Below are 16,107 nucleotides of genomic sequence, written 5' to 3' on the forward strand. Positions count from 1 at the left end.
TACTCTGAGGGTGAAAGGATTGAACAGGTGGAACGTTTCAATTATTTGGGGATAGTTTTTGATGTAAACCAAAGTTGGAAGGCGATGCTGGATAGTCGTTCAAACCTAATGGCTCAAAGCATCGCAGCAATTTTTAGATTCTGACCAAAAATTGGGCTGCAAATCAGTTGTAGAAATACTAAAAACCTATCGGGCAAAAACACATTCAATCGCTACATATGGGGCAGCAATTTGGGGAATAACTGACGTGACTTCACTTCAAGTCATTGAAGACAAATGTATCAAAAGATTGCTGCCAGTCCCACTTTCTTGTAATACTTTCATTGCACATAAAGAAATTGGTTTGCCATTCATTACTGATGCCATCACATTTGTGCCTCTTTCACTTTGGCTTTCAGTATTGAAGAGGGGCGCTGAGTGGGTCTAAACCAGATAATCCCGATTGATATCCTGAACCAGGACCACATTAATAAAATCCCTTGGATAGCATATGTCAGGAAAAATATAAACATCCTAGGACTGGCCTTTTTATACGACACCCCGACCCTCTGTGAACATTTCCCTGAATCTAGATTAAAGGAAATTAACCTAAATAAAGCGATTTGAGAGAGGTGGGAAGGCCACAGAGAGAAATACTCAGTAAAGTTTTATGGTAATATACTGCAGATATGAAATCATTCTCTCTCTTATTTAGGGTTTATTGAGAACAACCAGCATCGTTTTATTTTGTCCAGATTTCGACTGCATTTAATTCCATTAATGCTGGGTCACCCTAATACATGTAAGCAATTTACCACCTTGTCTGTGCAACAACATGGCACCCCAATCAACCTTTCACTTCTTATTCTTCTGCCCCCTGTACGCTCTAGAGAGGAAGTTTTTTACTATCCCACCTTTAAATAAATTCTCACTGCACACGTCAGGCTTAGCCCTGTTCACTTTGTATCAATTAGAAACGCTATTCGTTTGTTACATTCTTGCTTCCTTTTTTCTGGCCGCCCTGAGAACCCGCAAGGTGCATAGTACAACATCTTTCACTTCTTAAGTCTGCTGTTTTTATCGATGCACCTGCTCGAACATGAGATAGCTGTTATATCCTTGTCTTAATCCAATGTTTTTAAACCCACTGGCCCTTGTACTGTATTCATCATTTTATTGGATTTCTTTAGATGGATTTTAAATGTAATTTTAATTGCAATAAAATGCTCTTTTTTATTGTATACTTTTATGCATTTTCTCAATGCAAAATAAAGTCGGTTGGTGATGATTAAATGAACCGCACAATGAGATGCTTGTGAGAGTATTCCAACCTCCCCTACTTAATTTTTGCTATAGTTTAGGTTCTGAAATGAATCTTTCGGAGCACAGATGTGAAATCCATTTATGTTCTCTCCCCCCTTTTAATGATAGCTTAAGATTGCTTAGACTTTAAGTAGCATAACTATAATAAGACCATTCAAAATTATTCAGTCAAGGTGGGCGGCAGCATTTTTTTGCATCCAATATTACTGTTGCATCTTTTCTTAGTTTATTTCCAATTTTTATGGTAATATCTCAGTATATTTGTGGTTCGAACCCAAGACGCAAGAGAAGAAGCCCAGAACAAGCCCATCCCGCGACTGAACAGCTAAAGTGTTCCCATTGCCTATGAGTGAACATTTCTCACTTAGTCTTTGATTGTAATTTTTCTAAAACTAAATCTGATAGAAATGTACCAGGGGCTAAGAAGTATATGTTTAGTTTACTCGAATTATTGCCTGCTCATGTCTTCAATGTATATTTTCCTTTTCTTTTCAGGAAACTGTATCCAGAACTTTGTCAAGGAATAGTGGATGTGGCCATTTCCAGTATCTTTCCCTTGAGTGACAGTGTGCAAAACCAGAACCCACCAGCAATATTTATAAAACTATGATGACAGCCGGGCAAGCAATTGATGGACAGAGTTGCTGCATACTGAAGGAAAAGCTTGCTTGTGGTCATTAAAGTGTGTCATGTCTGAAAGACAGACTATATTGCAAACCATTGGAAGGGACTGTGACAGTCTGACTTTTCAAAGAGACCACAGCACAAGCCAAAGTACCTAGACCACATTGCCTTCTTTTTTCATGTCTTGCTTAATGATACAGCTGTGGTGATGTGTGGAAAAAACAAAGACATGAAATAAGGACATCTCTGCATGGGACAATAAGCAGATGTACAAAGGAAACAAATAGTGGTATGATAAAGGAATATGTTAACCTATGGGGGGGAACACATATAGCTGTGTATTAAGAAGGCTATGGTTTAAGTAAACATATTTCCACAGTGCGAAAACTTGAAAGTTATGCTAATTGCTCAAGTCTGCGTGCTTGACCTGCTACAACTTTCGTGCCTTACGTAATTTCCTGGTAAGTACTGTAGGGCCACAGTTGTCTACATCTTTTCCATCAACTATAATCAATTAATCTTTGATATCCTATACTATTTTAATGTTGCTCATTTCCAGAATGTGGAGGTTAAATTGGCATGCTTTCAATGTTCGCTTTTGACTAAGTGTAATCGAGGTACATGAAAGTGAGTTGCAGATTTCAAAGTAAAGACATGTCACAGATGTAATCTGGCATGATATTTTGGTTCCCCTTCATCCTGACTTATCCCTGCCGATCACACATGATTGGATACTCTACCTGAGGTGACCTAATAATATATGCCCTTCTTGCAAATGGTGAGTTTCAAAACTGTGGATGCAAGTAGGCACGTTCCGGACAGCATTGTTATGCAGTTAACATTGTATCTACAGTGGCTGCAAATTTTCTGGACAGTATCTGAATTTTAAACAGCTATGTGCAAGTTGTTGCGTAAACTCAAGAGACTCACCTTATCACTAGGCCCAATGTATGTCCAATAGGTGCCTTGACATGCACTATCTAAAAACGTTCCTTTGAGTTTCACCTGACGGTCTATGTTTCTGGTCTCTTACTTCTTGTCCTTTGCCTTCCGCCATATCACTCCTTTTTCCTTCTTTGTTTCTGAGATCCAGCACCTACAAAACCAACTATCCCCACCTCGGAATGTAAAAAAAAGTTACTCAAAGCTTCTTTCTTTTCTGCTTTGTTTTGGAATTATGTGATCGGGTCCATGCCTAAAAATCTTGTTAATGAATTTGTTGTATTTTGCAAACATTTAATTGCGTATTTCAGCACTGAAGTGCAACCAATCCCCTTTGTTGTTTTGGTATAAAAAAAATACTTCACCATCAATGTTGGAGAATTGGTAAACAATATGTGAACTGGGAAAGGCAAGAAATGAGCATTGAAAATTTGAATATACATAGAAGTGTAGAATGCAGAACACTCAACTAATGCTCCAAATTATTTGCCCAAGTAGTTCTTGGCTTTTGTGAAGTAACGCCATGATGTCTAGTTATTTTTACTATAAGACCAAACGTTGTGTACTTTAAAGAGTAAAGTCAAGAGTGATAGAAAATACTGTAAGAGCAGAGACTACATTAAGTAGATTAAATTAACATTAAACTTTCAGTGTTGAGTTTGAGAGAAAAGATAACCACATGGATTACAAAAATATTTAGTTAACAGGTAGGAGCCATTTCACCTATGAGTGAAGTAAAGACTTCAAAGTATTCAGATAGATATGAAGTAGAACAGTCACAGAAATACCGTCTTTCAGGGTTTTCTCGAAGTCTGGATTCAGTCCGCAGTGAAGTCACAGAGAACTCAGAGCTGGGTGACACAAATGCTTCAGTAGATTGTGCTGTCAGTTACATTGAGAATACCAGTATCAACAGTGGCTTTCCAAGTAATAGATTATGCATATTTCTTTATGAACTATTCTTCAGGTGGATGAAGTTCGTGTTAGCTGATTTGCTTGTGGGCAATTTCACAAAAAATGTTTGAGAACCTTTTGTCATTTGCATTTAATAATTATAAAAAGATACACAGTTTATGGGGTGACAATCATCCTGTGGATTTCTAGTACTCTTCAGGGATACACAAGGCAATCTAGACAACTCATAAAATAGTTAAAACAAATCCACCTTAAAAATTGTAGATGAAAAATTGTTTCTTTAACATTTGCTGCATTATAATGTATTCTTTAAGTATTTTTGTTTTCAATCTGTGTTCCCAAAGCCAGGCAACAATTCACACAAGAAAACAACTATTTGTACATTTTATTTTGTAAATCACTGAATATCTGGCTGGTATGTGCCAAACCCAGGTTAAGGTAATGTGCTACTTTAATTATCTGGTGTTAATGGACAGGCACAGATATCTTTGGTGTCACATGCTTTCATGTATAGCTAAGTTCATTTTAATTGTGGATAACAATTAGTAGTTGCAATCCACTAAATCTTGCATTTTAATCTTCAGAATATCAGTGTCACTATTGAACGTTAAGCTGAAAGAAGTATTATCACATTATGATGGATGTATTGTGGAAAGTTTAACTAGAACCTGCGATGCACAGTCTATGGAACGTAGAATTATGTCATTGACCACCCACTATTCATGGCTGGTTTTCACATAATTATTGCTCTCGGTTGTGCACTTCTGTGACTGTAACATTTATTTGTGCTTGGGGTTACAAAAGAGGAGTTAGGAAATCTCACATTTTCTGATCAGTATTTTAAGAGTTTGTTATTGCTCAAATGCCCCAATTTCTTTTTAGGAACTCTAGAAAATGATGGTAGCTGTCTAGTGCCTTTTTATGAACTAGTGGACCTACATGAATAATTTAAGTGTATTATCAGATAAACGCAGATGTGCAGGTTTTCATTAAGTTGCAACAATTGCTTCTTTTCTTAAAAAGGTTTTGTTCACCATTGTACCCCTACACAGACAATGCATTGAAAATGTTGTCTTAGCAAGCATAATGTCTCATCCTGCTGTTTGGTCTATCATATTTTACATAGTGTGTTATTAATTATGTTGTTATCCTCTGAATAGAGGAAAAATCCTTTGTCTGTGTTTCATTTGCTTCCAATTGCGCACTGAGCATTCGAAAATTGTTATCACCAACAGAATTGTGCTTAACTTGCAAGACCTGCTGTGGTTGTTATCCATTTTAATTGAAGATTTCTTATTACTTTCATTTTCAAGATAGCCTCTTCAGGGTGCCTTTTAGTTTTTTTCATAGGACTTACCTGTTCTCTTAAACTGGCCCCATCAGAAAGGACACAGTAATCTTCTATGTTCCATGATTGTTTTGTTCTTGTCTTTTTAATATACTGTCCTGAATGTATACTTCTGACCATATGTGTTTTTCCCAAGATGATATAGGTTTACCAAAGGCTGTAATCTGATACTATCTCCTGAAAAATGCAATAGTAATCAAGAGGCTTTTGGGGCAAAACCTTTCAAACATCAAATACAGTGTTAGAGTGTGTTTGTTTGGCATTCAGTTTGTTTTCCTTTTTTGTGAGTGTACTGCTTGCCACCAACAGGGCTATCTCTGTGGTTAAAAAGTAATATTTGTTAAGTTGAATGCAATAAACAAGTGTTGGCAATCGGCTTTGAAACCGAACATAACTTTCCAAAGACATACCCCAAATCTGCCATTTGGGACACTGGATTGTTGATGATCATTGCTGTTCAACAGGGACCCCCGTGTCCTCAAACTGATTTGTGTTCCAGTGTTTGATATCATTGTTCTACCTGAAAGAGATGTCTTCTTTCTTTGGGTTGATGCACAAAAGCAGTTTTAAAGGGAGGATGTCACAGCTAACCAAGGTTATGTATTAAGGAGAAAGCAACACTTACAATATGCAAAGAAGAGGTACCATTTTGACTAGCATTCTGAACTCATTCACTTTATTGTTTTGTTAATTTCTGTGGTTTAGTTTTTATTTAACGTATTTCATTACAGTTAAAATATGTCCATTGGTTTCTGGGGCTTTAGGTAAAACACAACAGTATTCATACCCATCCTAATTATTGCTTATTTACTCCATACTCCATTATATCACCCTTTGTGAAATGCTGAGATTGCTTGTGTTATTGCTCTGTTTTGAACAATTTGGCTTCATTGAGGGAGAGGTGCAGTGGCATCAAGCACACTAGGATAGTTAGCATGTGTGCCTGTGCGGGGTGAGAGTAAAAGCTTAAAAGTTAAAAGGTTGTTGCTAAAATGCTGTTGGATGCAACAAGCAGTTAGTATCCCTTTCCTCATACTGTACACATACAACTTCTGCCCTTATTTCCAGTGTGAACATTTAACTACTATTAACACTCGCAAGCAGAGGACAGTAATGCTTTATTGGTTTCCATATAGGTGTCTTTATTATAGGTCTCAACAGGCAGCTGATGTTATCACTTCCTCCATTGCACTCTGCTTTTTATCAAAGGACTGCCATCCATACAAATCATTGCTCCGAGAGTGCCATCTTCCTCACTGCCTGGAATGTGCCTTTGTACTGTTGATGCCTATCCAATTGTATTTTTACATGGGTGTCGTATACAATTGCCAGTAATACTTAGTTTTCTCAGTGTCCCCTCTTAGTGTCCCCTTAAACCATCAAAATAGTTTCTGCTATCTTTGGTTTCAATTTTCCACAGTTTGTTTGTTTCTCTTAAATTATGGACCCCAGATGTTTGCAAAGCTGAACAACACTTGTAAGGATGTTTACCATTCTTCATTACTGCTTAGATAGACTAATGAACTTCCTCTAATGTGAAAAATAATCTAATTGTCAGTCTTCAGTCCTGAGCCATATTTATCTGTTTTACGTGTTTCAAAATGAATCCCACTTGTGTTCTCTTAATGCACCAGTACTTCTTTTATTATAACTCGATCCATCTATTGCTAAATCTTAATTTCGCTTTGATCGAATAATCTTACATAGTATTTACAAATGTGTGTTTGAGTTCAGGATCAGATCCTGTCGGCTAAATTGTGCTTACTCTGCGCATTTCTAATTTCAGTCTATTTATATTAAGATTTTTCTTCTGTTTATTGTTACTTTTAAATTAATATCTGTGGCCTTTCTTCCTTTTTTCCTTATTATCTCTTCACATTCACTTCTTTTCTTCCATGTCTATTCGCTTACGCTCTGGCCTTCTGCCTCTACAATCAGGCATTCTTTATCACTACTTAACTGTGTCTGATATTCATCTTCTCTTGTGTCTCTCTACCCCTGATGGAAATTCCGTTAGAGCAGTTACAAAATGTTTCTACTTTATCCAGTTGATTCCACAGGGTTGTTTACATCTCCTCAATTGTTAAGGAAATGTATTATGTTGCTTACGATTGCGCCTTGGAACTTGGTTGTTGATTTTAAATTGTGTCTATTCATCGCGAAATGTGATTAATTGTAAGTTTTGTTACCCACAACACCAACAAAAATATGAAAACATTTCTACCGTAAATATAGCAAACTGTGGGTGTCATAGTAATCAGCTAATGCTTGTTAATTCAACAGCCTGGTAAAAGCACACACCTGTTAGTACAAAGTCTTGCGTAGATTTGGTATTGTGCAGCAGATTGGAGCATTTCAGAGTATATAGGAATTTTCAGTTGTTTCTTTTTAACTGTAATGGAAATGACACAGTAACAGAAAAATTTTACATTCTTACACATTCAACCTACTCCTGTGATAGCATTACGTATTTTTTAAATGCAAAGGTAGTCGAAGTGGGGAGCACTATGCACAAAATTAAGAGGCAGGGCTGTTTGGTGTAGGTTCCGAGAGGACTGGATGCACTTGATTGTCAGGGACTTCACTTTTTCACAGGGTGAGGTAATAATGCAACCCTAGAGCACCATCTAATAGCAGTGTAAACGCATTAAAAAAGGTCCCACAATCTGCCTTTTTTCAGTATATTGGCAGCAGCCCTATTCTTTTTACCTCAAATCCTCTAAATCATTACGTTCTTCCTGATTTTCAAGACAAATACAAAGTAAATGATGTTCATTTAGATTACGTTCATACAAATCTGTTGTATACATATATTCTGACAAATTAGAATTTATCTGGACCTCTTGGACATATTTTGGACTACTCCATTCTAAGCCATTAAAAGTGCATGTGTTGGGAGAGTTCCAACAACCCTGCAATTAGGAAGAAAGTCATAGAAGTTTTACGCAATATACCCTTAAGCACTAGGATGCGTAGTTAAGTTGTGTGTTCTGTAAATGTTGATTTATGAATTCATGTTGCCATCCACCATGTACCTCCGAGGTGTTTTGATCCTGGTGTCTTAAAATAAGGTAAAGTTTCCATTTTCCATGAGCGAACACATCTTTTTTGTTGTTGATTCTGATCAAAATGAAAGAAATGATGCTGAAAGCTTATGGGTTTATATGATACAGCATTCTTTTAAACCTAATAATATGTACTGTACCCTGGAAAACGGTTTCATATTTTGCACTAATTGTGTTTGTGAATACTCTTTTAGAATGTGGGCAGTTGTCGTAGGTCAATATTTTCATTTGTTTTTAATGAGTGAGTATAGTGTGTGTGTGGTTTGGGGGTAGATCATTTGTTAGACAAGCCACCACATCCATTTTCAAAAGCACCTCTGTGAAAACGTAGTATTATAAAAATGTTGCTGTTCAAGATTACTAGACACACAAGTATTGAACTTGAGATAAGTCAGAAGAAAATAATGTATATTCCACTAAAAAGGGCCTAGCATTTGTAAACCACTGCCATTGAATGACAGTTAAGATTGTAGTTGACAAGCTTGAGAATGCGTTAAAAGATTACATTTTCATTTGTCGCACGGCATTTGACCAAACCGTTTGTACTATCCTGAATACTCAAGTAAGTATTTTACTACCATCATATGTAACAAATGACCTATTTCAACAACAAGGGCCACACGTGACCATGCACTCACAGCTAGTTAAATTAGTGAACACAGGACGTTGGCAATCACTACCTGTCACAGCTCTGTTTGTAGACAACAGCATTGTTACATGTCAGTCATACATTTTGTCCAGTCACTTGCATATAACTAATGTGTTTCATTATAAACTGATTGGTAAAATCATTTGAGTGTCAATCGCTTCAACGTTTATGGTGAAGGCTGTACAATGTACTATTCTGCTCAGTGATGGTATGGCACACTATTCCTGCATACTGCTGAGCACAATGTTCATGTGACCAGTGCATGGCTCCCCCAAATTGTGTATTTACGCCTTTGCAATATACAATAAATATACAAAAGAGGCTTACCTGTTTTTTTTGATTTGTGCAATTTTTTAAAGACCTAGATGTGTAAACTTGGCTGTTGACATGTGTAAACCATCAAGCGAGGTGTTGTAAACAATATTTGTAGATGTTGCTTTTTGTGGTCTGATTGCCATACTTAATCTATAAAATGTACTTCATGTATTATTATTATTATTATTAATAGAAATTTATAGAGCGCAACTAAACCCGTAGGCGTCAAGGCGCTGAAAGATGGTAAACGGAATGCTCAGGAGTCACCAAGGGAAGAGTTACAGATATGCTTCTTGAAATAACCAAGTCTTGAGTGCTTTATGGAACAGGGTATGGGAGGGGATCCCCTTGAGGTCGTTGGGGAGCGTGTTCCAGAGTCTGGGCGCAAGGAAGCGAAAGGCCCTTCCACCCCATCTGACCTTGGATATTCGGGGGACAGCCAGCAGGTTTTTACTGGAAGAGCGAAGTGCTCTACCGGGGGTATAGTAGGATACAAGAGTACGGATGGCTTCAGGCCCAGTCTCATTAAGGGCACGATGCGTGAGGCAGAGAGCCTTAAAATTAATCCTCGTCTGTATAGGGAGCCAGTGCAGGTTTTTTCTGATGTATGGTTTATTTGTTAGGTTGTTACCACTGGCATATACAAGACCAACAATTACCAGAGCCATAGACAAGTCTAGTTTAGTTGTTCTCTTGCAAATGGATGAAATAATTAAATAGATAAACACAAATACTTGGAAAGCTTGTCCCAGGGAGACGATAGCAGCAAAAACATTATTATTATAGAGGACTGTAAAACTATTATTATTATAAAAGACTGTGTGTAAAACTGTCATTTACTTTAAACGTTTTGCACAAAGGCTTAATGAAAACATACAGTCTATTTTTACTTGTGTATCGCTTCCACAGAAATCCGACAAAAATAAAACCTGATTTCACATTTAAAAGTTTAGCATGGCAGGTTTCAGTGACCTGATGGGGTGGAGCTAAAAGCTCAAACAAACTGATCACTTCCATGATAGTCACTACTCTTGTCTACTGAAAGAAACAGATAATAAAATGATTCCATCCTTTGCACCCATTTTGGGTTCAACGTGGTAAACTTCATACCAATCAATCAATTTAGATCATTGTAGATCATACAAGTACACCATAAAACAAAACACTTACAGACACAGATACAAATGAGAGATAGCATTATAAATAATCGATCACAATCTATTTACAGTAGCAGCACAATAGTGATCAGAATGCATCATTATTTGTACCAGAAAAATTCATTACAGTAGCAGTATGGTAAAACAATAAAAATTACATCATTATTTGTACTTAAGATTGTCATCGTAAAATACTCTAAAACAGAAATAAAATATAGTACAAAACTTACAAAATGTAAAAGAAAAATGTTCACTTAAGATAACACAAGGCCCACGATACAGCTTTAGCAGGAGACATACAGTACTGACTGAAAAACGATCAGGGGAGTACTTGGTATGCCTGATCCACTTAGCCATTAGAAACTTGGCTGTACAGAATACGATCATATGCATTGTATTAGTCTGCACTATTCTATAAGCCTCTTTGTACTCTCCTACTCCCAGGTTTCTGCATAGTGGGCCTACCCATTTGGATTGGGATTGACAGTACACCGGGCAGAAGAATAAAACATGCTTGAGTGATTCAAATGCCCCATGGCAACATAGACAATTTCCTTCAACCCTGTCTCCTGCTTTACCCCATTTTCCTTTAAAATTATTTACAGGTAGGTTGCCATACCAAACTGCAGGTATCATTTCCTTGCAAACGGAGGTTCAATTTAATCTATCGTGGCCTCAAACAACGATATTTATTTGAAATTCATTAAAGCAACCAAAAGTGATCCCTTGCAGTTCATTATTAAATCATTGTCAACGAAGCCCCAGTATGCAGCTTTAAGACTGAGTTTACTAATCTGACTAAGGGTTTCTGGTTGACTTCAATAAACATCTAATTCTAATTCTTGTAACAATTCCTTAGCTGTACGCAACCAGAGAATCTTGTCCATACATGTTGGTGTCATTAATTCACGAAGACCCAGCCTGTAGAAATCCAGTGCTGCAGTGGACCATATAAACCACATAGAGCCACCCAATTATCCCCCAGGGACTGGGTATGATCAATAACAAAATATAATTGTCCCTCAAGGAATTATTTCAACTGCCTTATTATGTCACAATCGTGATCATTAATGCACATGCAGGAGAAGAGTATATAAACCTAAGCAAAATACTCCAGTGTATCAAAACATCATGTTTATTTTCATTTGTATCAATTTTTCTTTTTCATGTGTTTTTTGGTATTAGGCAACCAACACAATACTGATAGTTATACTCTTATTTTACAGAAGTGTGAAAAACACCTGTTGCTTAAATAATGGATAACTGAAATACCATATCAGATGAAAATCAACCATATCATTTCATCTAGTACATGATCTCAATAATGAAAAAATATGGCACGTGTGGTATTGTTTGATGGGCTATAACTTGGGTCATTGTTTGTACATGGCCAATTAGGTAGACTGAGGAGTTCGTCTTTTTGTCTTGTTTTTCAGATGAGAAGTGATTAATGAATAAGACAATGTGAGTATTTTCTTACTTCCATATAGGAGCTTCTTGAGCAGTATAAATAGGGTTAAGCCTTACAATTTATATTTCTATTATATTTTTAACATGTTCCATCCAGATTTCTTGCAGATTGATATTGCTGGATAGGAAGGACATGACTATAGTTACTCTCACGCTTATATGTAAGTGATACACTACTTTTAAGTGTCGTTTTGGTACAGGTGGTGGCATGCTTTTTGGTGTGGCACTATTTATGGATTTGGTATCACATTTGTATGTTTTGAGTTGGTTTGATCCACTTTGGGGATTTTTGTTTTCTTTCTGTGGTAAGCATAAACGATACCTCTCTGTGGAGGAATTAAGTATAAGTTTATGTTTTTTAGACTAAATGTATATTTGTGCAACTTCATCGTCCTGATGAGGGTCCTACGAATCGACTAGACCAACGAGGGACCGAAACGTCGACACCCAGCACCGTTTTGTGTATATTTTTTCATTATTGAGATCATGTACTAGATGAAATGGTATGGTTGATTTTCATCTGATATGGTATTTCAGTTATCCATTATTCAAGCAAAAGGTGTTTTTCACACTTCTGTAAATAAGAGTATAACTATCAGTATTGTGTTGGTTGCCTAATACCAAAAAACACATGAAAAAGAAAAATTGATACAAATGAAAATAAACATGATTGTTTGATACACTGGAGTATTTTGCTTAGGTTTATATACTCTTCTCCGGCATGTGCATTAATGATCACGATTGTGACATAATTTTGAACAATAAGGCAGTTGAAATAATTCCTTGAGGGACAATTATATTTTGTTATTGCAGTGGACCATAGCCGGTGCCAAAACATGAGTATTCTAAGAGCAATTATATGGGAAATTCTTTTCTGGCCTAGATCTAAATAAAGTGGGATCAGCGGAGTGGACACTGGGAGATTCAACAGAGATCTAAAAAAATGTTGTTCAATTATTGAGAGATCGCTGCAATTTGAGCAGTCCCACAACTCCGCACTATATAAAGCTGCAACGAAGGCTTTGACATTATAAATCTCTAGCACCGGTGCCATCTTTCTAGACATGGTTTTCACATGAGTTTTCACTATATTCACTGTTTGGTAACAACACTCTTTCCAGTTGTGGAACGCAACTCTTGTTCTGTGTGATTTTGATACCAAGATAATCAAACTCTGTTACTAGTTCTGGGGGGTGGGGGGGGCACCCACATACAGATGCTTCTTGCATTTGGTCTTAAGGCTTGCTGAAAAAAGCATACATTTTGCTTTGGAGCTATCTAGCTCCAACCCCCATTCCAGGGAGAATGCCTGAAAATCTTTTAACAGCTGTTGAAACCCCTGCGGCGACTTTGATATGACTAGGGTGTTATCCGCAAAAAGGAGTGCAGAGACCTGTTTCCCTCCTATTTTCGAGTGTCAAAACCATCCCTGCTCAAAAAACTGATTACATCTTTGATGGACAGGGTAGGCGCCAATACACACCCCTGTCTAACTCCTTTATCAATGTGAATCACCTCAGTTAGAGCCCCATTATCCCCCACCACACTTGATGCCAGAGTGTTCGCATGAAGTCTTTTGAAGATGTTCAGGAGGGGAGATGGCACACCCATGTCTTCAAGAACTTCCCATAATTTCACTCCCTGTACCATCTCGAAATCGGCTCACAACATATAATTTGCCAAACTTCATACGAGATCCAGTGAGGGGAGAGAGGGACAAGCGAGAAGTCTTAAAAAAAGTTACAACTCCTGTGGAACTTTTTGCTTTCCTCTTTAGAAAAAGACTTGGCATGAAAGCAGAACTTTACTAAAGAAAGTGTTTTTGCTTGGTTTAGTGTAAATCTGTTTTTAAGAAATTAATGTTACATATACACACACATACAAAGGTTAAAGTAAAGTTTGGTTAGCTTTGTTTTTAAGACCTTAACACAAATTATTTTAAACACTGAAATTAACCTGTTATTGTTACGTGCACTAATCATAACACACGTGCATGCACTGCTGATCACCTTATATATAACATTCATGACAAGGTAAATGATAAACACTGATGACATCATTGAATACATCATCTAAAATAGTGCTTCTGACAGACTGTGAGCTGTAATGAAATAAAACAAATAGGAATAAAGGCCGACCACCATTTTGTCTTTTGCAAAGGTTTGATTAGTTCCTGAGCGTATTTAGTTCCACATCTTTGAATATATTTTCCAACTTTTAATTAGTTATTGTATTTTTGGAACAGTTCATTATACTCCTTACCAAAAGATGGCTCTTCAGCAAAGGAGGCTACTGTTTTTTGCTTTTGTTTTCCGTTTTGTGCAAATACATTTTTCCTTCCTTTCTATGGCTTCTGGTGAAGAAGAAAAGGAGAGAAAAAATCCAGAAGAAAGAAACTAAGATGCTTCGACTGAGGATTCTGGGTTGGCACCTAAGTCTATTGTCAAGGACATTTTCACCTTTCCACTTGTTGAAAAAAAAATTAATTAAGAAGAAGCAGAGTAGCGGCAACCTAGGAAGATCTTTTGTGTTGAATTTATTTCTTTTCCACAAAAAGAAAGAGCACAAAAAGTAAACGTTTTTAAAACACAAAAAAGGTTTGTTTCAGAACCAACCCTATTATTTAAAAAAAGATAAAAATAATATGCTTGTTTTTATTTGAGAGAGAGTGAGTTAAAGTGATGAACGGAAAAGAGTGGGTGAATAAAAAAATTATAGTCTAAAAGTGAAGAAGAGAGTGTGAGCGAAAGAGAGAGTGAGTAAAAGTGAAGAAGGTAGCGAGGGTGTGCCATATAGGAACAACGTGGGTTCCTGTACTCAACTAAGTTGCTTTTTTTAATGTGAAAAGAAGTTGCTTTTAATTAGTCAGTCTTCAACAGTTCTATTGCTTTTGTAGGTAATGATGAGATGATCATTCACATGTTTACTGACCACATTACCATTCTATAGTATCGACGAGTGTAGTTCAACTTCTTAAAAATCAAGTGTGCTTCTTCCAACACTGGTGTTATTGCCTGATCGTTGTCAGTCTATATCTCTTTGCAATATGGTTTTTGACTTAAAGGGCATTGCAAGACTCTCCGTGAGTAACCTCTTGCTTTGAACCTTTCAGTCATATTCTTTATTAGCTTCTAAAAACGTTAGCCTCTTTGTAATCTTTTACTTTGAGGTGAATCAGTTCCATGCGAATGTTTCAAGGTGGCAGCTCCATGGGCGAAGCAGGCTTTTTCTTGAAGTGGGTTTCCTGAATCAGGAAATTTTGAACTGACTCCCTCAGGCTTGCAATCTGACATCCAAGAAATCTATACTTTATCAGCTATACTGCATATTACATTTCAAATTCAAATGATTACCATGGATCGCTTGCTCAAACTCAGATTCACATGTATTTCTTTTCCTGGTTAATAACAGGTTAACAATATAGTGGAGCCACAGACAAATATTAAATAGGTAATTCTCAAGCTTGGGGTTGCAGGATACAGCCCTGTTACTTCATTTGGATTTTCCAGGATCATGAGTTTAAATAAATCTTTATAAGCATTAGCTGTGTATTTGAGCCAGGGGATCTTAAAACAGTTGTCCAGTCGTAGGCAGTCCTTGATGATGGATTTATTAAATATTGTCTCCTCTTTTAACCAAATGGATCTCCAAAGCAGTAGGGGTCTAAGCGCAGTCAAGTCTGACAGGTAATTGAGCCCCACTTCGAAATAGATTAGTTCAGAGGACGCTGAAGCAGGCAGACATAGAAGCTTTTTAAGAAAATAATTTTCCTCTATTTGCAGTTCTTTGCTGGAATGATTACCCCATACCCCTGCGCCATATAATGCAATAGAGGTGCATCTAGCTTTGTAAATATGTGTCATGTCTTTAATTCGGCGAGCCCCTAATTTAGATGCGAACCTGAAGACCCCATGCACACTTTTTGATATCTTGACCCGGACATTAGACATTTCAAGTGTCCATTTGCGGTCACCAGTAAAAGATATCCCCAAGTAACAGAAATTATCTACGGTTTGCACTTTTTGCCTTCTATCAAAAAGGATTTCATGTTCCTGGGTTTCAGACCATAGACCATAGTATATGTTTTGGCCTTGTTGATCAGCAACTTCCTCCCATTAATAAAATCTGCTAACCTGTCTATTAACCGCTGTAGGCCTACAGGTGTTCTAGATAAGTACAGCGTCATCCGCATAAAGCAGAACCGGTACATCCAGGCCCTCGACTTGGGGAGCGTCCGCCTGTACCAATTTAAGAACTGCGTCCACTTCATTAATAAATAGAGTAAAAAGCAATGGTGCTAGGACGCAGCCTTGGCGGATG

At 37.1% G+C, this 16,107-nt stretch overlaps 1 protein-coding gene across 1 annotated transcript in view; it reads left to right on the plus strand.

Annotated features, from left to right (window-relative positions):
* The window catches only part of TTL (tubulin tyrosine ligase), a 159,329-nt gene extending 150,158 nt beyond the window's left edge, over positions 1-9,171 (plus strand). The window contains exon 7 of the mRNA XM_078649045.1: positions 1,798-9,171. Within this exon, the coding sequence (XP_078505171.1) occupies positions 1,798-1,912 (115 nt within the window). The 3' untranslated portion in view covers positions 1,913-9,171. The remainder of the gene's footprint in view (positions 1-1,797) is intronic.
* The last annotated feature ends 6,936 nt before the right edge of the window (positions 9,172-16,107 follow it).

Source organism: Lissotriton helveticus, chromosome 6, assembly GCF_964261635.1.
Source record: "Lissotriton helveticus chromosome 6, aLisHel1.1, whole genome shotgun sequence".
Lineage (NCBI taxonomy): Eukaryota > Metazoa > Chordata > Amphibia > Caudata > Salamandridae > Lissotriton > Lissotriton helveticus.